Consider the following 23,004-nt stretch of genomic DNA (forward strand, 5'->3'; position numbering starts at 1 on the left):
TTTTCCTCGCTTCCCGCCAGGGGTGAAATCCCACAGGTTCTGATAGGTTCTAGAGAACTGGTAGCAGAAATTTTGAGCAGTTCGGAGAACCGGTAGTGGAAATTTTGAGCAGTTCGGAGAACTGGCAAATACCACCTCTGGCTGGCCCCAGAGTGGGGTGGGAATGGAGATTTTGCAATATCCTTCCCCCAGGAGTGGGGAGGGAATGGAAATCTTGCGGTATCCTGCCCCTGCCACGCCCACCAAGCCACGCCCACAGAACCAGGAGTAAAAAAAATTGGATTTCACCACTGTGAAGTGTTAATACCACTTTATAATGCCTTGGTAAGGCCACACTTGTAATACTGCATTCCAGTTTTGGTCGCCGCGATGTAAAAAAGATGCTGAGACTCTAGAAAGAGTGCAGAGAAGAGCAACAAAGATGATTAGGGGACTGGAGGCTAAAACATATGAAGAACAATTGCAGGAACTGGGTATGTCTAGTTTAATGAAAAGAAGGACCAGGGGAGACATGATAGCAGTGTTCCAATGTCTCAGGGGCTGCCACAATGAAGAGTCAAACTATTCTCCAAAGCACCTGAGGGTAGAACAAGAAGCAATGGGTGGAAACTAGTCAAGGAGAGAAGCAACTTCGAACTAAGGAGGAATTTCCTGACAGTTAGAACAATTAATCGGTGGAACAACTTGCCTGCAGAAGTTGTAAATGCTCCAACACTGGAAATTTTAAAGAAAATGTTGGATAGCCATTTGTCTGAAATGGTGTAGGGTTTCCTGCCTGGGCATGGGGTTGGACTAGAAGACCTCCAAGGTCCCTTCCAACTCTGATATTATTATTATTATACTGCTTCCGGCTGCTTTTACAAGTGGTACACTTCTACCTCAACGTTTTCAGGTCGATTACTAAATGTTCACTGTAGAAAGTGTGAGACACGGGCTGTCCTTCTGCCAAATCAATTCCTCTTAGTGTCTCCTTAAAGACTATAATCAGGACAGTTAAGGAGGGCTGATTGAGAAGTTAGGCTTCACAGAGAAGCGAGCATCTGTAGAACAGCTGTCTAGCAAAACTGCCCAGGCTTTTCCAGGAATCTCCTTTCGTTTCGGGAAGCTTCCCTTTTAGGAAACGTTTATTTCACTGCCTTTGAAACCGTAATGTCAAGTATCCGAAGCACTTAGAAAAATGAGGGCAAGGATTCCATCTGCCGCTCCTCTGCCAATTTGCATGATGCACGAATTAACCTTCAGGATGCAAAGCCAGAGACCAGATGCCAGCTTGGCATTTGTGCACCAAACTAAAGTAACCTGAAGGGAAACAGAGAACGGAAGGGAATGGAAGGGAAGAGAGCAGAACAAAATAGAATAGATTAGAAAACAGAATAGAAAATTAGAATAGAACAGACTGCCATGATGGCGAACCTATGGCACGTGTGCCGGATGTGGCATGCAGAGCCAACTCTCCGGGCACATGAGCTGTCACCCGTTGCTCTTCTGGGTTCAAGCACACCGGCCAACTGGTCTTCACGGGCGCGGGAGCTCTGGAAACCGGAAGAGCAGCTGTATGCGCGTGCCAGGTGGCTGTTCTTCCGGTTTCCTGCATGCGCATGTGCACTGTCTACCTGGTTTTCCGGTTTGTGGCATGCATAAAGACCAACTGGCCAGTGCGCATGCACATGCCAGAAACCCGAAGATCATCTTCCCTGTGTGCGCATGCGCACCGCCCGGCTGTCCTTCCGGTTTCTGGCATGCGCGCTCCCGTTTCAGCATTCGGTGCTGAAAAGGTTCGCCGACACTGGACTAGAGTATAGAGTTAGAATAAAAAATTAGAATAGAATGACATAAAATAGAATATAGAATAGAAAATAAGAACAGAATAGAATAGAATAGAATAGAATAGAATAGAATAGAATAGAATAGAATAGAATAGAATAGAATATTGGCCAAATGAGCATACAAGGAATTTATCTCTGGTGCATGAGATAATATAAGACACAGTAATTATTGATTATTGATAATAAACAAATAGTAATAATCACAACTTGGACCACGGTGGCTCAGTGGCTAAGATGCTGAGCTTGTCGATCGAAAGTTTGGCAGTTTAGCGGTTCGAATCCCTAGTGCCGGGCAATGGGGTGAGCTCCCGTTACTTGTCCCAGCTTCTGCCAACCTAGCAGTTCTAAAGCACGTAAAAAAATGCAAGTAGAAAAATAGGGACCACCTTTGGTTGGGGATGCCTGTGGTGGCCCGAGCGCGCTATCAGCGAAAATGGGCTCCTGAGCTTCGTTTTCGGCTGTGACTGACTCCTGCAACCCTCGGCCAACGAAAACGGAGCTCGGGAGGGCCGCACGCATCCCCTCAAGCTGGGGTGAAATCCAGCAGGTTCTGACAGGTTCTGGAGAACTGGTCGCGGGAATTTTGAGCAGTTTGGAGAACTGGCAAATACCACCTCTGGCTAGCCCCAGAGTGAGGTAGGAATGGAGATTTTGCAATATCCTTCCCCCAGAAGTGGGGAGGGAATGGAGATTTTGCAATATCCTTCCCCTGCCACGCCCACCAAGCCACGCCCACAGAACTGGTGATAAACAAATTCAGATTTCACCACTGCCCCCAAGCACTGTTTTTGCTGTAAGAGGCACCGCGAGCGGGTCCTTCGCTGTTTTCAGGGCAGCCCCCTGGGCCCTATCCGGCCCCCAGGCCTTGAGTTTGACACCACTGGTGTAACACATACCTCCCTCCAGTCACCCTACAGTGGGAAACGGCTACGGCTTTCATGTTATTGCTCATTTTTCAGCTCCTTGCATCCATATTTGTATGCGTGGGAATTTTTCCTCTGATCTTTTCTGATCTCCGGGGAGTTCCAGCAGCTTGCTGAATTCTGCTTGGCTGCCCTTTCCATCACAGCAACAAAAAAGCAACAGCAAAACAGCGCGTTTCAGAAAGGCCCTGTAACTCATACAGTTCCCCTTTCCCTACCCCGAGTTCTGCTCTGTGACTTAAGGCACAAACAGCACAGCAGCAGATCAAACTAGTGGGAAGTACCCACCCAACCTCCTGATGTTGCACGAAAAACAAAAGATAATGGACCCAGCCACCCACATACTTTTGAAGAAATCCGCAATTCTGGGAAGTAATTATTAATTATGATCCAACAAAGAGACATTCTTCAGTATGTAATCAAAACTCCAGAGATCCACACACACACACACACACACACACACCCAAAATGGAAACAGGAAGGGATATTACAGGCAACCTGGCTTTCCACATGAATATGTAGAAGGCGTGGTGATTTACCGCTTTGCTATTTTCATCGGTTTCTGTTAAAATAGACCTGCACTTTGCTGCTAGAAAAGATATTCAAATAACTTAAAATAATGATGCAAAAAGTCACATGTTCAAACTTGGATATCAGTTTTGCAGTCAAACATCTTCCTTCCTTCCTTCCTTCCTTCCCTCCTCCCATCCATCCATCCATCCATCCCTCTTCTTTCCTGTCCTCCCCTTTCTCATCTTCCTTCCTGCCTCCCTCCCTCTCTCTCTCTCCTAACTTTTCCCTTCCCTTCCCTTCCCTCCATTTCCCTCCCCCCTCCCTCCCATTGGTTTCCCATCCTTTCAGCAAAACTCTGCTCCTGGTGAGCTCTATCATTTTTCAATCCATCAAATTTAATTTAGATGAGTGAAAGAATAATTCCATTATCGCTACAGTTAACCTGTCGAGAATCAAAAACTCAAGTCAGCTTATTCCAAAATGCTGATATCCTCTCGCAGATTTTCAGCCGAATTCTTCACTCTCTTGATTTAGAATATTTTTCAAAGAAAACTTTTTCCCCTCCCAAGTTGTTTTATTGGCAACTTTTTGAGGACTAGGGTGTGTACATAACATTTTATGCATAGCCTCCAGTCTCAATTGCTAGTACAGAGAATTATTGCATCTATCTGTCTATCTCTATCTCTATCTATCTATCTATCTATCTATCTATCTATCTATCTATCTATCTATCTATCTATCTATCTATCAGCTCTGTCTGTCTCTGTTTATCTCTGTCTGTCTATCCATCCATCCATACCTATCTACAGTCTATCTATCTGTCTGTCTGTCTGTCTGTCATCTATCTGTCATCTATCTATCTATCTATCTATCTATCTATCTATCTATCTATCTATCTATCTATCTATCTATCTATCTATCAGCTCTGTCTGTCTCTGTTTATCTCTGTCTGTCTATCCATCCATCCATACCTATCTACAGTCTGTCTGTCTATCTATCTATCTGTCTGTCTGTCTGTCTGTCATCTATCTGTCATCTATCTATCTATCTATCTATCTATCTATCTATCTATCTATCATCTATCTATCTATCTGTCATCTATCTATCTATCTGTCATCTATCTATCTATCTGTCATCTATCTATCTATGTCATCTATCTATCTATCTATCTATCTATCTATCATCTATCTATCTATCTGTCATCTATCTATCTATCTATCTATCTATCTATCTATCTATCTATCTATCTATCTATCTATCTATCTATCTATCTATCTATCTATCATCTATCTATCTATCTGTCATCTATCTATCTATCTGTCATCTATCTATCTATCTATCTATCTATCTATCTATCTATCTATCTATCTATCTATCATCTATCTATCATCTATCTATCTATCTTTCATATATCATCTTTCTTTCTATCTATCTATCTATCATCTATCTATCTATCTGTCATCTATCTATCTATCTATCTATCTATCTATCTATCTATCTATCTATCTATCTATCTATCTATCTATCCATCCATCCATCCATCCATCAATCTCTCTATCTCTCTATCTATCTCTCTATCTATTTATCTGTCTATCATCTACCTATCTATCATTTATATCAACCAACCAACCAAAATACACATTTTGAAATGTATCTTTTCAAAAGATATAATTATACGGAGTTTATAGGTAGCTGAGGGTATTTTAAAGGGCTATGGTATGTGACCAAACAGATGCAATGTTTTTAATTATTTCCTCTAATTGTTTTCTGAGAGGTCGTTTGGAGGCAACTCCCAGAATCCCCTTCAGTGGCTGCATTTCTCATCCTCCAGGAGTTTCATCTTAAAGAGCTTTGCGGGATGGGAGGATTGTAAACTCCAGCGTTCCTGCTGTTCAGAACCGAGATAGATAGAAGGGCCCACCGAGGCTTGGATTAAACCAGTAGGTGGACAAATAGAAGGGGGAAAGGACACGCCTGAGTTACAATTAGGTTTCCTCTTGTAAAAGGAGATCCTTTTTCCGTGACCTGAAGATACTCCATGGAGTTTTCTTCAGCTGTTTTTCTCCCCGCCCCCCCAGCCATCCCTCCATCTCTCTCCGTGTTCCCACAGGCTTCCTTCTAAAATGAAGATGATTGTGCAAACCAATTTGCTATGGTTCTTTCTTCCTTGACAGATATTTCTTTTAGAGGAACTGTGAATTAATTAAAAAAGGGGAAATTGGAGATTTGAAGGGAACATTAAACCGCTCCATTATTATTCATGAAGTCCACGGGTGACTTCAGCGTTGGGGTTCGGACGCAGAGAAAAAACTTCCCATCTTAGAATTGGGCGACAGAGGGAGACACACCACTTCGGCCGGGCTCTTAACAGGGTACGGCAGTTGTGGAGAACCTTTTAGACACCGAGTGCCCAAACTGCATGTGTGCACCAGGGGTGAAATCCAGTGGTGAGTTGCTCGCGGTTCTGTCTGGTTCTATAGAAGCGGTAGTAAAATCGGCAGGAGGCTCCGCCCACCTGCCATGATGTCATCATGGGTCATCTGCGCATGTGCAGAACAGCGCGAGAGCAAAGCGAGCTCCCGCTGCGAACCGGTACTAGAGGTAAGTAGTACCCACCCCTGGTGAAATCCAGCAGGTTCTGACAGGTTCCGGAGAACCGGGAACGGAGATTTTGAGTAGTTTGGAGAACCGGCAAATGCTACCTCTGGAACCCCAGAGTGGGGTGGGAATGGAGATTTTGCAGTCTCCTTCCCTTGGAGTGGGGTGGGAATGGAGATTTTGCAGTATCTTTCCCTTGTAGTGGGGTGGGAATGGAGATTTTGCAGTATCCTTTCCCTGGAGTGGGGTAGGAATGGAGATTTTGCAGTATCCTTTCCCTGGAGTGTGGTGGGAATGGAGATTTTGCAGTATCTTTCCCTTGGAGTGGGGTGGGAATGGAGATTTTGCAGTATCCTTCCCCTGGAATGTGGTGGGAATGGAGATTTTGCAGTATCCTTCCCCTGCCACACCCACCAAGCCACGGCCACCAAGCCACGGCCACAGAACTGGTAATAAAAAAATTTGAATTTCACCACTGGTATCCATATATGCCCAAACTAAAAGGTGTGTGCGCACGCATGCTAGCATGCGCATGTGCAAATATGAGCATGTTTGCACCTGCGCGGACATGCGCATACGTGCAGCAGAGATCTGAAGATCAGCTGGCTGGCAGGGCATCCCAACACCGGCAGGGCAGCAAGAGGTCAGATCTTTTTCTTTCATGAGCTTCTGTTTCATCATTTGCAGGGAGACAGAAGCTCATGAAAATCTCACCTGGGATGACGGCGCGCGTGCCAGCAGAGAGGGCTCTGTGTACCACCTCTGGCACACGTGCCACTGGTTCACCATCAGGGGGGTTGAGTCCAGAGGTGGGTTTCAGCAGGTTCTGACCAGTTCTGGAGAACCGGTAGCGGAAATTTTGAGTAGTTCGGAGAACCGGTAAATACCACCTCTGACTGACCCCACCCACATCTATTCTCTGCCTCCCAAGTCCCAGCTGATCGGGAGGAAATGTGGATTTTGTAGTAACCTTCCCCTGAAGTGGGGTGGGAATGGGGATTTTACAGTATCTTTCCCCTGCCACGCCCATCAAGCCATGCCATGCCCACCAAGCCACATCCACAGAACCGGTAGTAAAAAAATTTGAAACCCACCACTGGTTGTGTTGTGACTCATCCTCCCTCCTCTCCTCAGCCGGGCCCCTCCCGTCTCCAACCAGGCCTTACATCAGACTCCGAGTCTGATAATGAAGATGAACGGCCTGTCATGACTCCAGCCCCCGGCCCTGGCCCCATGCCCAGAGAGGATTCCAGGAGTGAAAGGACAAGCCCGATAAACCTCACTCATACAGCGTGTGTTTCTTTGGCTCAGCCTTCAGAGCAGGAAGCCAGCCAGGTGGTGGAATCACCCGGGCCTACTCCCTCCGACCCCTCCCTTTCCCAGACGCTGACAGCAGATCCAGATGAAGACAATTTAGAGTGGGTGGACCCTCGCTTCCAGAGATCTGAGAGGCGACGCCAGCAGAAGGAAGGGTGGGGTAGGCCTGGATAAATGTTGAGTCATGGAGCCACACCCCACAGCCTATATAAAGGACCTGCTTTTGGCATTCTAACCTTGAGTCAAGCAAAATCTTCTCTAGTTTGCTGATATCGGACCCTATCGCTGAAGTCACAACTTGGACTCCTGCCTGTCTTGAGAAGCCTCAAAGGAACTTGGCAAGCTGCAGAGGCTTCGTTGCCAAGTTTGTTACCAAGTTTGGGCTTCCTTGACTCGTTCGTTGGAGTGCGGGTGGGACACGACAGGTTGAGTCTACTAAATGGCTGCAAATCCTTTCTCAAACCAGGAGTATACAGGTAGTCCTCGACTTAACAACGGTTCATTTAGTGACCATTCAAAGTTACAACAGCATTGAAAAAAATGCGACGTATGACCGTTGTTTACACTTACAGTATACATTTTCCAAATAAATAAACCATGAAATCATTTTTTTTTAAAAAAAAAATCAGCCTCCTTTATCTATAAAAAAAATAACTGGGTATCGACTTTATGACCTTTTGCAACTTAAAAAAACACCACACACCATCATTTACGCCTGTTAATACAGATTTAGAAACTTGTCTGACATTTGATAGATGTGCGTTTTAAGCTACACATAAATAGTTTCTGCCTTCTTTCTGGTTTTATTTCTTTGTTGTCTTTTGTTAAGTTTGTTATTGGTTCTTCGTACGGTTTGCTTTTTTTCCCCTCCCTTTTTAAAAATATATTTCTTTCTGTAAAGCAAATAAATAAACGCACTTAGAAATATAGCCGAATCTAGATGTTGCAGCAAGTTAATAGCTTCCCTGGTTGCAGCCCTGGCTAATCACCACTTCAGCTAAGAAATCCTGCTTTTAAAGTGTTGAAGTATTTCATCGGAGACGTTCCGTGTGTCTTCTCTTGCTGATCTTACTATCTTTTTTTTTTTTTTTTTGCAACTTGTGTAAAAATCACCCTGGAGGCCTCTCGCATTTCAAATACCGCCTGGGCTGAAGAAATCTGCTTAGCTTTAGTAAAACAGCAAGATTTGAAGCCCCCACCTCCACCCTCCCCACCCAGACTATAAAATGATAACTTGTGCAGAATCGCAACTGGAGCGATGTTCCACTTTGACCCTACTTTCACAATTTATTGTTGCAGACTAGCCAGAAGGTAAACCACTAAATGACATGGCGCCTGGTTATAAATTACAAATTTGGGATTTTCCTCCCTCGTCTTATGAATTTATATCGGTGGGTACACATCCCTCGCCCTCAAACCCAAGTCGGGATTACATTTTTGGCCTCCCTGGCAAGCTGGTACGTGCCTGGCTGTGGGAATTAAAAATAAAGTTTAGAACATGCGGATGAGCACGGGTATAATTATTTGAGAGAGAAAAAAAACAACAATAGCTAAAAAAAGCTCTGATGTAAATTCTGGCAGCACAGGACTTAACATGCCACGATCATTACAAGCGCCATAAATAAATTTTCCTCCCGTTCTCCGTGACTCCCCCCACTGCTTTCTAAATACGGCCTGCAATCTGTACTCTTCCCTTTTATTTCGTGGAGTGACACTCAGCAGGAGATACTGTATTAACCTTTCCAGGAAACACAAAACTATCCCTTCTTGGCCCTTTGGTATATTTCAGAGTCACTCTTCATCCCTCCCGGGCTTGAGTGCTGAAGGATGGATTTGGGCCAGCTGATCTTTGGTGGCCCTCAAACCTATTTTTAAAAACCAGGGATGTTTAGCATGGATTTAATCAAGAGGAATGTTAAAAATGCACAATGCCTGTGCTTTATACGGAGAAAGAAAATTAAAAGATTTTCCTTCCTTCCCTCCCTTCCTTCCTTCCTTCCTTCCTCCCTTCCTTCCTTCCTTCCTTCCTTCCTTCCTTCCTTCCTTCCTTCCTTCCTTCCTTCCTTCCTTCCTTCCTTCCTTCCTTCTCCCCCCCCTCCTCCTCCCTCCCTTCCATAATGCAAAGCTAATTTATTTAAGAGCACCACTTCCATGGAGCTATACAGGTAGGCCTCATTTAGCAACTGACTTGCTTCGTGACAGTCTGCATTTACGATGATGCTAAGAAAGTATCTTTTCAACTACCTGTGTTTACAAGTTTTGCAAGCCTATAAGGCAAAGCAAAGCTGTAGGATTGTAAGCACAGCTGTGGTTTTCTTTTCCTTCCTTCCTTCCTTCCTTCCTTCCTTCCTTCCTTCCTTCCTTCCTTCCTTCCTTCCTCCCTTCCTCCTCCTCCTCCTCCTTCTCCTTCTCCTCCTCCTCCTCCTTCTCCTTCTCCTTCTCCCTCCCTTCCATAATGCAAAACTAATTTATTTAAGAGCACCACTTCCATGGAGCTATACAGATAGGCCTCATTTAGCAACTGACTTGCTTCATGACAGTCTGCATTTACGATGATGATAAGAAAGTATCTTTTCAACTACCTGTGTTTACAAGTTTTGCAAGCCTATAAAGCAAAGCAAAGCTGTAGGATTGTAAGTACAGCTGTGGTTTTCTTTTCCGTCTTTCCTTCCTTCCTTCCTTCCTTCCTTCCTTCCTTCCTTCCTTCCTTCCTTCCTTCCTTCCTTCCTTCCTTCTCCTCCTCCTCTTTCTCCTCCTCCTCCTCCTTCTCCTCCTCCCTCCCTTCCATAATGCAAAACTAATTTATTTAAGAGCACCACTTCCATGGAGCTATACAGATAGGCCTCATTTAGCAACTGACTTGCTTAGTGACAGCCTGCATTTACGATGATGATAAGAAAGTAACTTTTCAACTACCTGTGTTTACAAGTTTTGCAAGCCTGTAAAGCAAAGCAAAGCTGTAGGATTGTAAGCACAGCTGTGGTTTTCTTTTCCGTCTTTCCTTCCTTCCTTCCTTCCTTCCTTCCTTCCTTCCTCCCTCCCTCCCTCCCTCCCTCCCTCCCTCCCTCCTTCCTTCCTTCCTTCCTCCCTCCCTTTTCTCTTCTTCCTCCTTCCTTCCTTCCCTCCTTCCTCCCTGCCTCCTCCCTTCTTCCTCCCATCTCACTCCTTGTGACTCCAAGGAGTTTACAGAAATAAAACCACAATACAAGAACCAATACTACCCACCATTCCCCCACCCTTCTTCTAGTCCAACCCCCTGCCCAGGCAGAAAATCCTACATCACTTCTGACAAACGATTGTCCAATCTCTTCTTAAAAACTTCCAGTGATGGAGCACCCACAACTTCTTGAGGCAGATCGTTCCACTGATTCATTGTTCTACCTGTCAGGAAATGTCTCCTTCGTTCTAAGTTGCTTCTCTCCTTGATTAGTTTCCATCCATTGTTTCTTGTCCTACCCTCAGTGCTCTGGAGAATAGCTTGACTCCCTCTTCTTTGTGGCAGCCCCTGAGATACTGAAACGCTGCTATCCTGTCAGCCACTCCTCCTTCTTTTCATGATGCCTCTTCCAGATCTGAATCTCCCTTCTCCTTGTTTTCACCTCCTCTCCCCCCTTTTATCTAGCTAGGTGGTCTTCTTTGAGCATTAAGAAGAATTGATGCCCGCTGAGTAAAAGAGCTGCTCTAATTGACTTGGAAATGTTTCCCTTTGCCTCCAGGTTGTCACGAATCCTGCGCTACGTGCCGGGGTCCGACTGCAAACAACTGCTCCACCTGCCGAGACCCGTCTCTCGTGTTACTGGAAGGCACGTGCGTGGCTAATTGCGGGCAGCGGTTCTACGTTACGGATGGAGTTTGCAGAGGTAACAGCCAACCCACCGTGGCGAGTCTTTAATTCGCTTTTTTAGCAAGGACAGCTGTTGAGATCCGTGCAGCTATTTACCCCGTATCAGGGCTGGAGGGTGATAATCAGGGGTGTGTGTGGAAGCTTTCCCCCATCCTCCATTGCTGGTAAGAGTACATCAAAGGTGGTATACATCTGGTTAGGATTGGTTCGGGCGAACTAGTAGCGGCGACTGCAGGTGGGCCTGGCCACCCACCCAGATGGATGTAATGCCATCCTATTTAGCCACATTTTTGACACCGGCCACCTTTGCGGAAGGTACACGCGCAAGCAAAGTTTTTTAAATTTTTATTATTAATTTTTAATGGGTTTTAGTTTTTATATGTTCCAAAGTTTTAGGCCAATTATGTAATAAGTTTTTTAATTTGTATTTTAAATTGTATATTGCACTGTTTGTTTTACCTTGGCTGTACACCGCCCTGAGTCCTTCGGGAGAAGGGCGGTATAAAAATTGAATAAATAATAATAATAATAATATGCGGAAGCCGGAACGCATGCGCAGAAGGCATGCGCATGTGAGCGAACTGGTGGTAAGAATATGTGAAGTCCACTGTTGAGGACAGGATAGTCCTCAACCTACGAGTGCAATTGAGCCCTGTTTGTTAAGTGAGACTCGGATTGGGGTCATAAATCCCCTGTTTCAAGCAGGTCATGACTTTGAACAATTTCTTAAGCCAGAGGTCCCCAACCTTGGCAACTTTAAGGCTTGTGGACTTCAACTCCCAGAATTCCTCAGCTGGCTGAGGAATTCTGGGAGTTGAAGTCCACAAGCCTTAAAGTTGCCAAGGTTGGAGACCCCTGTCTTAAGCAACCAGTCATAAGTCAAGGACCTATATAGTGCTCACTTACAATGGCCAGAAGGAAGACATTTTATGGATAGTCCTCGACTTGCGACCACAGTTGAGCCCCCAAATTCCCATTTGTTAAAAAAGACCGTTGTTAAGTGAATTTTGCCCGATTTTACAGCCTTTCTTGCCACAGTGGCTAAGCGAATAACTGCAGTTGTTAAATTAGTTAGCACGGTTGTTCAGTGAATCTGGCTTCCGCATTGACTTTGTTTGTCAGAAGGTCGTAAAAAAAAGGGGGAATCCCATGACTTCACTGACACAGCAACGGTCATAACTATGACGCAGTTGCCAAGCATGTGAATTTTGATCACGCGTCCATCAGGATCAGTGGTGAAATGTAAAATTTGTGACTACCGGTTCTGTGGGCGTGGCTTGGTGGCGGGTGGGGAATAATGTGACGGTGGGTGTGGCCAATTTTTTTTAACCTTTAAAAGCCTTTTTTCTACAACCTCTTTGGCCGAAGAGGTTGTTAAAAAATGCTTTTAAAAGCCTGTGATGATCAGGCAACTCAGCTGGGATCGCCAGAGGAAAAAAAGCTTTTAAAGGGTTCTGATGATCCCAGCTGAGTTGCCTGATCGCCAGAACCTTTTAAAAGCATTTTTTCTACAACCTCTTCAGCCGAGGAGGTTGTAAAAAAAAAATGCTTTTAATACCCTCTGATAGCTTTAATAGCTGAGCCAAAGAAAAAATGCTTCTAAAAGTAAAAAAAAAACACCTCTGATGATCGCGCAGCTCAGCTGGCCATGGGCGGGGGATGGGGTGGGGTGATTTTTGCTACCGGTTCTCCGAACCACCCGCCGCCCTCGCTACCGGATCGGGTGATCCGGTCCGAACCGGGAGTATTTCACCCCTGATCAGGATGCTGCGAAGGTCATAAGTGTGAAAAACAGTAATAATAATACGTCACATTTTCAGTACCGTTGTCACTTTGGGTGATCACTAAACGAACGGTTGTAAGTCGAGGACTACCTGTAAGTGCGCAGGCGAGTGCCTGTGGGAGAGAGAAAGCAACAAACACACAAAATGTATGAAACGACCCTTTTTTCGGAAGAGTTTTTCGTACCATCTCCGATCTCTTCACAACAAACTCGCCCACTTCTCTCTTTGCCTCAGGGGGTAAGGCATTCCTTTAAATTCATAGCCACCCTTCTGAGGGAAAACTTTGTTTAACCAGACGGCAAACACATTATTATCCTGAGTTAAGGGTGGGTTTATCAGCACAAGAGGGCCACACCTGCTAGCATAAATATTTGGTGTTAAACGCCACTCCTTTTTCAAGCCCTCCTGGGGAATTTTAATAGAGACAGAACCATTGGTGGGGGGACTCACCCTCATTCAGCATTAATGAAAGGATAAATGAATTTTTCCCCTCAGGCGTTTTACCATTACCTAGTACAGGTAGGGATGCAGTGGGTCAGTGGCTAAGACGCTGAGCTTGTCGATCGAAAGGTCGGCCGTTTGGCGGTTCGAATCCCTAGTGCCGCGTAACGGGGTGAGCTCCTGTTACTTGTCCCAGTTTCTGCCAACCTAGCAGTTTGAAAGCACGTAAAAAATACAAGTAGAAAAAAATAGGGACCCCCTTTGGTGGGAAGGTAGCAGCGTTCCGTGTGCCGTCATGCCGGCCACATGACCACGGAGACGTCTTCGGACAGCGCTGGCTCTTCGGCTTTGAAACGGAGATGAGCACTGCCCCCTAGAGTCAGGAACGACTAGCACGTATGTGCGGGGGGGGGGAAACTTTACCTTTTACCTTAGTACGGGTAAGTCCTCAGTTTATGATCACAAGCGTGCCCAACGTTTCTGTCGCTGAGCGAGACAGTGTGTCCCGTTTTACAACCTTGTTAAGTGCATCACTCCAGTTGTTCAGTTAGTAACACGGTTGTTAAGTGAATCTGCCTTCCACCCATTGCCTTTGCTCATCAGAAGGTCGCAAAAGGAGATCGCGTGACACAGCGACCCTCATAAATAGGAGCCCGTTTCCAACTCTCTGAGTTTTAATCCCATGGCCAGGTGTGGGCATACATTTGCAGGCCTGGAAATTGAACTCGGCGGAACAAGTGGTAAAAATGAAATTGGATGTAAATCTCACTGAGAAATTTCTAGACCTAGTAAGCTACCGGCCCGGGACCTAATTATAAGTAGTCCTCGGCTTACGACCACAATGGCGCCCAAAATTTGTGTTGCTAAGTGAGACCGGTAGTTAAGCGAGTTTAGCCCCACTTTATGTCCTTTCATACTGCCATAAAGTGAATCATTGCAGTTTTGAAGCTAGTAGCATGGTTGTTATGTGAATCTGGCTTTTCCCCATTGAACCTGCTTGTCAGAAAGTCGCAGAAGGTGACCACGTGACCCTGGAATCCAATTTTTTTTACTACCGGTTCTGTGGGCATGGCTTGGTGGGTGTGGCTTGATGGGCGTGGCAGGGGAAGGATACTGCAAAATCTCCATTCCCTCCCCACTCCTGGGGGAAGGATACTGCAAAATCCCCATTCCCTCTCCACTCCTGGGAGAAGGATGCTGCAAAATCCCCATTCCCACCCCACTCCTGGGAGAAGGATGCTGCAAAATCCCCATTCCCTCTCCACTCCTGGGGGAAGGATGCTGCAAAATCCCCATTCCCTCTCCACTCCTGGGGGAAGGATATTGCAAAATCCCCATTCCCACCCCACTCCTGGGAGAAGGATGCTGCAAAATCCCCATTCCCTCCCCACTCCTGGGGGAAGGATATTGCAAAATCCCCATTCCCACCCCACTCCTGGGGTAAGGATGCTTCAAAATCCCCATTCCCTCCCCACTCCTGGGGGAAGGATATTGCAAAATCTCCATTCCCATCCCACTCCTGGGGGAAGGATGCTGCAAAATCCCCATTCCCTCCCCACTCCTGGGGGAAGGATGCTGCAAAATCCTCATTCCCTCCCCACTCCTGGGGGAAGGATATTGCAAAATCTCCATTCCCACCCTACTCCTGGGGGAAGGATGCTGCAAAATCCCCATTCCCTCCCCACTCCTGGGGGAAGGATATTGCAAAATCTCCATTCCCTCCCCACTCCTGGGGGTAGGATGTTGCAAAATCCCCATTCCCTCCCCACTCCTGGGGGAAGGGTATTGCAAAATCTCCATTCCCACCCCACTCCAGGGGAAGGATACTGCAAAATCTCCATTCCCACCCCACTCTGGGGCCAGCCAGAGGTGACATTTGCCGGTTCTCTGAACTACTCAAAATTTCTGCTACCAGTTCTCCAGAACCTGCTGGATTTCACCCCTGACTACAACCGTCATAAATATGAACCAGTTGCTAAGTTGATGTTGATCACGTGACCACAAGGACGCTGCAGCTGTCACCAATGTGAAAAACGGTCATAAGTCACTTTTTTCAGTGCCGTCGTAACTCGGGACGGTCCCTAATTGCACTGCTTTTAAGCTGAGGGTGACCTGTGTCTAATTGGATTCTCCTCTTTGCCAGCTTGCAGGGATGGTTGTGATAGGTGTTACCTGGACCGGCTGAGATGCTTCTCCTGTGCTTCAGGCCGAGTTCTGCTGGATGGCAACTGCCTGTCAGAATGTCCCCATGGCTACTACGCGGATGGTTCCCGCAAATGCAGAGGTAAGACTCTTGGGAATTCTTTGTAAATACGTATTGGAGCACTGAATTTTTGTTTAACAGATTAACAGAGTTGGAAGGGACCTTGTAGGCAGGCAGTGGTGAGATTCAAATAATTTAACAACCAGTTCTCTGCCCTAATGATTTCTTCCAACAAGCAGTTCACCAAACTGCTCAGAAAGTTAACAACCGGTTCTCCCGAAGTGGTGCGAACTGGCTGAATCCCACCACTGCTTGTAGGTCATCTAATCCACGGGTCCCCAACCTTTCGGACCTCAAGGACCACTAAATTCATAATTTTAAATCCTGCGGACCGCTAATATGATCTGCCTAAAGACTGCCTGGCTAGGTGGTCATGTGACTGGGTGGGCATAGCCAACTTGATGTCACTCACATCGAGGGATGCCTCGCCGGCCTCTACTTGCCCCTCCTCTCTCAGCCACTCCTCACCTGCCCACCTGCACTCCTTAGGGCCCCAGCAGGAAGCAGTTGTTGGGGCTAAGCAGCCACCACAAATTGGCAAAACAGCTGGCTCAGTTGAAATTGGACCTGGCCGAGAAGGAGGCTCAGCAGAAGCACCTCACTGAGGACTATGAGCATAGGCTTTCCAAGCAGAGAGAAGACCTGCGGGAGTGCAAGGCCAGGTACTGGCACCTGGAGGCTCAGCGGGCTGGGATGGACAGCCAGTTCCAGGTCATAATGAAGTCTCTGCTGGAACAAGACCCTCTAGCTCTTTGCAACCAGTGATGCTTCCCTCCAGCCTTCACCCAAACTAATTTTTCTGTGGACCACCAACATTTTCTTGTGGACCACCAGTGGTCCACGGACCACCAGTTGGTGACCACTGATCTAGTCCAATCCCCCCGCCCCAAGCAGGAAATCCTACAGCATTTCTGACAGATGACAGTCCAGTCTCTTCTTGAAAACTTCCAGTGATGAAGCTCCCACAACTTCCGAAGGCAACTTCTGTTCCATGGATTGATTGTTCTCACTGTCAGAAAATTTCTCCTTATTTCCTTGTTCAGTTTCCATCCATGATTCCTTGTCTGGCCTCTGGATGCTTTGGAAAATAGCTTGACCCCCTCCTCTCTGTGGCAGCCCCTCAAATATTGGAAGACTGCTATCCTGTCTCCCCTGGTCCTTCTCTTCACTAGACTAACCATGCCCAGTTCCTTCAACCGTTCTTCATATGTTTTAGTCTCCAGTCCTCTAATCATCCTGGTTTTATTTATTTATTTATTTATTTATTTATTTATTTAATCATATTTTATAGTGTGGTGACCAGATCTGGATGCAGTGGGGTCTAGGTGTGGTCTTACTAAGGCTTTATAGAGTGGTCTTAGTACCTCACTTGATCTTGATTGTATCCCTCTGTTAATGCTATTTAGGATTGCATTGGCTTTTTTGGCTGCCACCACACACCCTTGGCTCATATTTAACTGGTAGTCCACCAAGGCTCCAAGGTCCCTCTCACAGTTACTGCTATTAAGCCTGGTTTCATTCTAGACTCTATTTGTGTACTTTTGTTTCTTCCAGTTATCACTCAATTTCGTCGTTCCAACTCCCCTGGCAATCTGTGGTTAAAGATCCCACACAGTTACTCAGCCACACTTGCAGGTAGTCCTCGACTTACAACCAATTTCTTTGTGGCTATTTAAAGTTATGACAGACTGCTCTCAAAATGTACTTACGATCAGGATTCCAACAGATGCCCGTCCGGCAGTCATGTGACCAAAATTTATTATTATTATTTTTTTTTGCTGTAAACTAGTGATGACTTCCGGTTTCTGGCAAAAAAGCTTCACCCTGGGGACAATTATTGTTGTTGTTAGTTGCGAAGTCATGCCCGACCCATCGCGACCCCATGGACAACGTTCCTCCAGGCCTTCCTGTCCTCTACCATCCTCTGGAGTCCATTTAAACTCAGGCCTACTGCTTCAGTGACTCCATCCAACCACCTCCTTCTCTGCGTCCCCTTCTTCTTTTGCCCTCAATCTTTCCCAGCATTAGGCTCTTCTCCAGGGAGTCCTTCCTTCTCATTAGGTGGCCAAAGTATTTCAGTTTCCTCTTCAGGATCTGGCCTTCTAAAGAGCAGTCAGGGTTGATCTCCTCTAGGACTGACCCGTTGGATTGCCTTGCAGTTCAAGGGACTCGCAGGTGTCTTCTCCAGCACCAGAGTTCAATGGCCTCAATTCTTTGGCGCTCAGCCTTCCTTATGGCCCAACTTTCATAGCCATACATTGCAACTGGGACAATGGGACTTTCCTTAAAGACTGAAGTGTTCGCTTAACGACCAAGAAGTCACTTACTGACTATGGTGATTCTTGGAAAGACCGTGATGGTTTGCTTAACGTTGCCCCCCTCTTCCCAAAATCAAAAATGTGTCGGTCACATGATGACCTGCTTAATAACGGAGTTCAGTTACGGTCATAAATCGAGGACTACCTGCCCTGTCACTGTTAGGAAGCAACTCTAAGTCTCTTTCTCCGGAGAAACTCGGAGAAATTTCATTGAACCTCCTTAAAAGTTAGTTTGGATCCATAAGCAGCTATGATTATCTATATTTGAAAATATCCTCGACCTATGACCACAGTTGAGCTCAACATTTCCGTTGTTAAGTGAGACAGTTGGCTCAGGGTCGCGCAATCCCCTTTTGCGACTTTCTGACACGCAAACTCAGCGGGGAAGCCAGATACACCGAACAACCGTGTGGCTAACCTAACCATTGTGGCGATTCACTTAACAACTGTGAAGCAAGCAAGGCTGTAAAACGGGGCAAAACTCACTTACAAAGCGTCTCACTTAGCGGCAGACCTTTTGGGCTCGGTTGTGGTCGTTAAGTCGAGGACTACCTGTATAGGTATGTACGTTCGTATGTGTCGTGTCCCACTCCTCCGCTGACGGCCGGGTCAGGGAAATCCGAATCAGGCGTGCCTCTGCAGCTCTGCCAAAGTCCTAGCAAAGTCCTCAGGGCAGGCAGGAGACCAGAAAGTGACTTCAGCAAGATATGTTTAGACTTTGCCTGACTCAGAAAATGCCAGAAAGCAGATCCTTTATATAGGCCATGGGGTGTGGCTCCATGACTCAGCACTTATCCAGGCCTGCCCCTCCCTTCCTTCTGTTGCCTCCGCCTATCAAGTCTTCTGACGTGAGGGTCACTCCAGTCTGCAGCTGTTGGCAATTGACCTCCCTCAGGCTCACATGCTGTGGAGGAGGGGGAGGGGTCTAGTTGCTCCGTTTGCCTGGGCATGGAGCCAGAGCTGGGGGCTGGAGATACTTCCTCCTCTTCAGCCTGTTTGGGCATGGAGCCAGGGCTGGGGCCGGGAGGCATACTAGGACATTCCTCCGTGTTCGGAAGCAGATAAGAAGGCCCCGGCTGTGGTGAGATCGGACGAGACACAACAGTATGCATCATATGCATGTGTGAGCGTAGCATTGCACGCAGGTAATAACGTCATGCTTCGTTGTGTGAAAACTCTACATAGTATATGCTTTTAGCCTCATTGAAATCAGCGCTGGTGTTGTGTCTTGCCCGCCCTCAGAGCAGCCGGGGCCTTCTTATCTGCTCCCGAACACGGAGGAATGTATGCCTCCCAGCCCCAGTCCTGGCTCCATGCCCAGACAAACTGCAGAAGAAGGAGCATCTCCCTGCCCCAGCCCTGGCTCCATGCCCAGGCAAACGGAGCAGCTAGACCCCTCCCCCTCCTCCACAGCAGGTGAGCCTGAGGAGGGTTTACTCCCAACAACAGCTGATTGGAGTAATCCTCGCATCAGAAGATTGGATAGGCGGAGGCAACAGAAGGAAGGGAGGGGCAGGCCTTAATGAGTGCTGAGTCATGGAGCCACACCCCATGGCCTATATAAAGGATCTACTTTCTGGCAGTCTCTGAGTCAGGCAAAAGTCGAACTTATCTTGCTGAAGTCACTTACTGGTCTCCTGCCTGCTCTGAGGACTTTGCTAGGACTTTGGGCAGAGCTGCAGAGGCAAGCCTGATTCGGATTTCCCTGACCCGGCCGTCAGCGGAGGAGTGGGACACGACAGCTGGTATGAAATGGTCAGGGAGTAGAAAAACCTTATTTAAAAACAAGCCGGCTTGCTCTTTAGTGCTGCTGTTTTGCATAACAAATAGGTCTTTCGCTTAAATCAGCTGCTGTAATCTTCCTGGAATACTGATGAATGGGGGGGTGGGGGTCCATCTCTAAAAAGGCGTCTTCTGGCTTATTATCTGGTTCAGTAGCCCTGGGTGCAGGAATCGAGGTAGGAGGAACCAATCCGTACAGAAGAGCTGTGATGGCACAGTGGTTATTTATTTTATTTTATTTATTTATTTTATTTGCATTTATATCCCGCCCTTCTCCAAAGACTCAGGGCGGCTTACACTATGGCAGGCAATAGTCTTCATCCATTTTGTATACTATATACAAAGTCAACTTATTGCCCCCCAACAATCTGGGTCCTCATTTTACCTACCTTATAAAGGATGGAAGGCTGAGTCAACCTTGGGCCTGGTGGGACTTGAACCTGCAATATTGCAAGCAGTTGCTGTTAATAACAGGCTGCATTAGCCTGTTGAGCCACCAGAGGCCCAGTATTGGGTTCTTGTATTGTATTGGTTAGAATGTATAGTATTGTATTGTATTGTATAGTATTGGTTAGAATGTATAGTATTGTATAGTATAGTATAATATTGTATAGTATTGGTTAGAATGCAGTATTGCAGACTGACTCTGCCCACGGCCAGCAGTTCAATCCTGACTGGCACGAGGGTGACACAATCTTCCATCCTTTCGAGGTCGGTATAATGAGGACCTAGATCCGTGATGGTGAACCTATGGCACGCGTAGCCATATTGGTGGGCATGCGAGCTCAGCTCCGGAAGTTGGGAAACGGGCCGTTTCTGACCTCCGGGAGTGGGGGTGGGGAAGGCCGTTTTCGCCCTCCCCAGACTCCTAGAAAGGCTCGGGACCATGGGGACAGCAAAAAACGGACCTTCCGATCCCACCAGAAGTTGGCAAATGGGGCGTTTCTGGCCTCGAGGGGGGGGTGAGAGTCTGTTTTCGCCCTCCCCAGACTCCTAAAAAGGCTCTGTAGCCTGGGGAACAGCAAAAAATGGGCCTTCCGATCCCACCGGAAGTTGGCAAATGGGCAGTTTCTGGCCTCTTTGCTGGGCTGAGGAATTCTGGGAGTTGAAGTCCACAAGTCTTAAAGTTGCCAAGGTTGGAGACCCCTGAACTAGACAGAATGGGTGGCTGGCTGGCTATGCAGGCTCATAAGTAGGACTTATTTGGTGGGGTGGTGGTGGTTAGGGCTTATATTAGGCACACGTAAAAAAAAAACCACATGCTAGGGCTTATTTTCAGGATAGATCTTACCCCCCCCCCCTCAAAAAAACAACAACACCTGATTGTGTGATTTTGAGAATGTTGATGAGCCAGGGCAATAATGCTGGAAGTAGAAGGAACAAAACAGCTGCCGATATCAATCACAGGAGTCCAGGCAGTTCAAATGAATATAGATTTATTGTATGCTAATGCTCTCTCTACAAGAATCTGAACTACTAACAGTGAAAGCAAATTGGCGGTAGATAAGAATGAAAGAAATTTGAGGTGGGCTGGATTTCGATCTCTCGTGGGAGCGAACGGACTCAAGACTGATGACAAGGTGACTCCCCTCCCAGAGGGGAGCAACAGAAGCAGGCTGTGGAGTGGGTGGGTGAGGTCCCTAACAATAGAAGACCTCCTCCAAGGAGCCCGTCCCAACTCTGTTACTCTGCTGTTGTGTTATTCTAAGATCCGAATCGTGAAAGGTTTGATTAATCTTTTCTTTCTTTCTTCGTTCCCAGTTTGCCACAATTCCTGCACCAGCTGCGCAGGACCTTTGCCCACTCAGTGTACCTCCTGCTCCTTCCCCCAGGCCTTCTACCAGGGCCAGTGTCTCGTCACTTGTGGAGAGGGCTTTTATCAGCACCACAACCTTTGTAAAGGTAACCCATATTTATTATTTATTTACTTGTCAATCATATATAAGATAACAGGTAAAAGTATAAACATAATTTGGATACATGAAAAGAGTAAGTAAAAAAAAAGAATATTAGGACAGAGATGGTAGGCAGGCGGGTGCACTTATGCACACCCCTTACTGACCTCTTAGGAATGGGGTGAGGTCAACAGTAGACAGTTTAAGCTTAAAGTTTTGGGGGTTTGGGGAAGAAACTACAGAGTCAGGGAGTGCATTCCAGGCATTGACCACTCTGCTGCAGGAGTCATATTTCCTGCAATCAAGTTTGGAGCGGTTTACCTTGAGTTTGTATCTATTATTTGCTCGTGTATTGTTGTGGTAGAAGCTGAAGTAGTCATTGACAGGTAGACATTGTGGTAGATAATTTTATGTACTATGTTTAGGTCAGATTGAAGTCTGTGTACTTCTAAGTTGTCTAAGCTGAAAATTGGGAGTCTGGTAGCATATATCCCTGTCTTTTATAGGCCAACAGATAAAAACACTCCCATTCACTCTCTCATGCGGTTTCAATGTTTGGAAAGTTTTTCATTACTCCTGGGACTTTTTCAGAGAAGCCACATTTCTGGTTGAACTGAAATAATTTCTTAGAAAGATTCTCCCGGGGTTTGGTAACACCCCTCCCAAAAAAAAAACCATGGTTGTGCGATGTTGAGAATGTTGATGGGCCAGGGCAATAATGCTGGAAGGAGAAGGAAGGAAAGAGCTGCCGATATCAATCGCAGGAGTCCATGCAGTTCAAATGAATATAGATTTATTGTATGCTAATGCTCTCTCTACAAGAATCTGAACTACTAACAGTCAAAGCAAATTGGCGGTAGATAAGAATGAAAGGAATTTGAGGTGGGCTGGACTTAGATCTCTTGTGGGAGCAAAGGGACTCAAGACTGATGACAAGTTTGACCCTGCCCTCGGGCTCAGCCTGGTCATCTCCTACAGTCGACGTCATTCTACTGACTGGAAAATACTGACTTAGATACAGTCTGAATACCTTCCAGATGGGTAGACTTCAACTCCCAGAATTCCTAGCAATGGCCAAGCTGACCAGGGAATTGTGGAAGTTGAACTCAGTATATGGAAGGCATTGAGACTTGGCATTGAATATGGATCTAGGGCACTGATGGCGAACCTTTTAGGCACCAAGTGGCCAAAGTGTGCATGTGCACCCAAACTGCAAGGTACAGGCGCACCCTGTGCAAATGCGAGCACCCCATGCATGCACCCGTGCCCCGCCCAAACTGCAAGGCACCCCCACGCATGCATGCTCGCCCCCACGCATGCCCCGCACATAGGCGGCAGAGACCCAAAGATCAGCTGGCCAGCAGGAGGTGCATGTGCATGCACAGCAGAAACAGAGCTGGTATCGTGTCCCACTCCTCTGCTGAGGGCCGGGTCGGGGAAGTCCGTATCAAGCGTGCCTCTGCAGCTCTGCCAAAGTCCTATCAGAGTTCTCAAGGCAGG

At 46.6% G+C, this 23,004-nt stretch overlaps 1 protein-coding gene across 1 annotated transcript in view; it reads left to right on the plus strand.

Moving 5' to 3' along the window:
• FRAS1 (Fraser extracellular matrix complex subunit 1) overlaps nt 1-23,004 on the plus strand; it is a 548,508-nt gene that overhangs the window by 230,737 nt on the left and 294,767 nt on the right. The window contains exons 14-16 of the mRNA XM_058193082.1: nt 10,894-11,037; nt 15,390-15,530; nt 21,371-21,511. Of these exons, the coding sequence (XP_058049065.1) occupies nt 10,894-11,037; nt 15,390-15,530; nt 21,371-21,511 (426 nt within the window). The remainder of the gene's footprint in view (nt 1-10,893; nt 11,038-15,389; nt 15,531-21,370; nt 21,512-23,004) is intronic.

This window comes from Ahaetulla prasina, chromosome 8 (assembly GCF_028640845.1).
Source record: "Ahaetulla prasina isolate Xishuangbanna chromosome 8, ASM2864084v1, whole genome shotgun sequence".
Classification (NCBI taxonomy): Eukaryota; Metazoa; Chordata; class Lepidosauria; order Squamata; family Colubridae; genus Ahaetulla; species Ahaetulla prasina.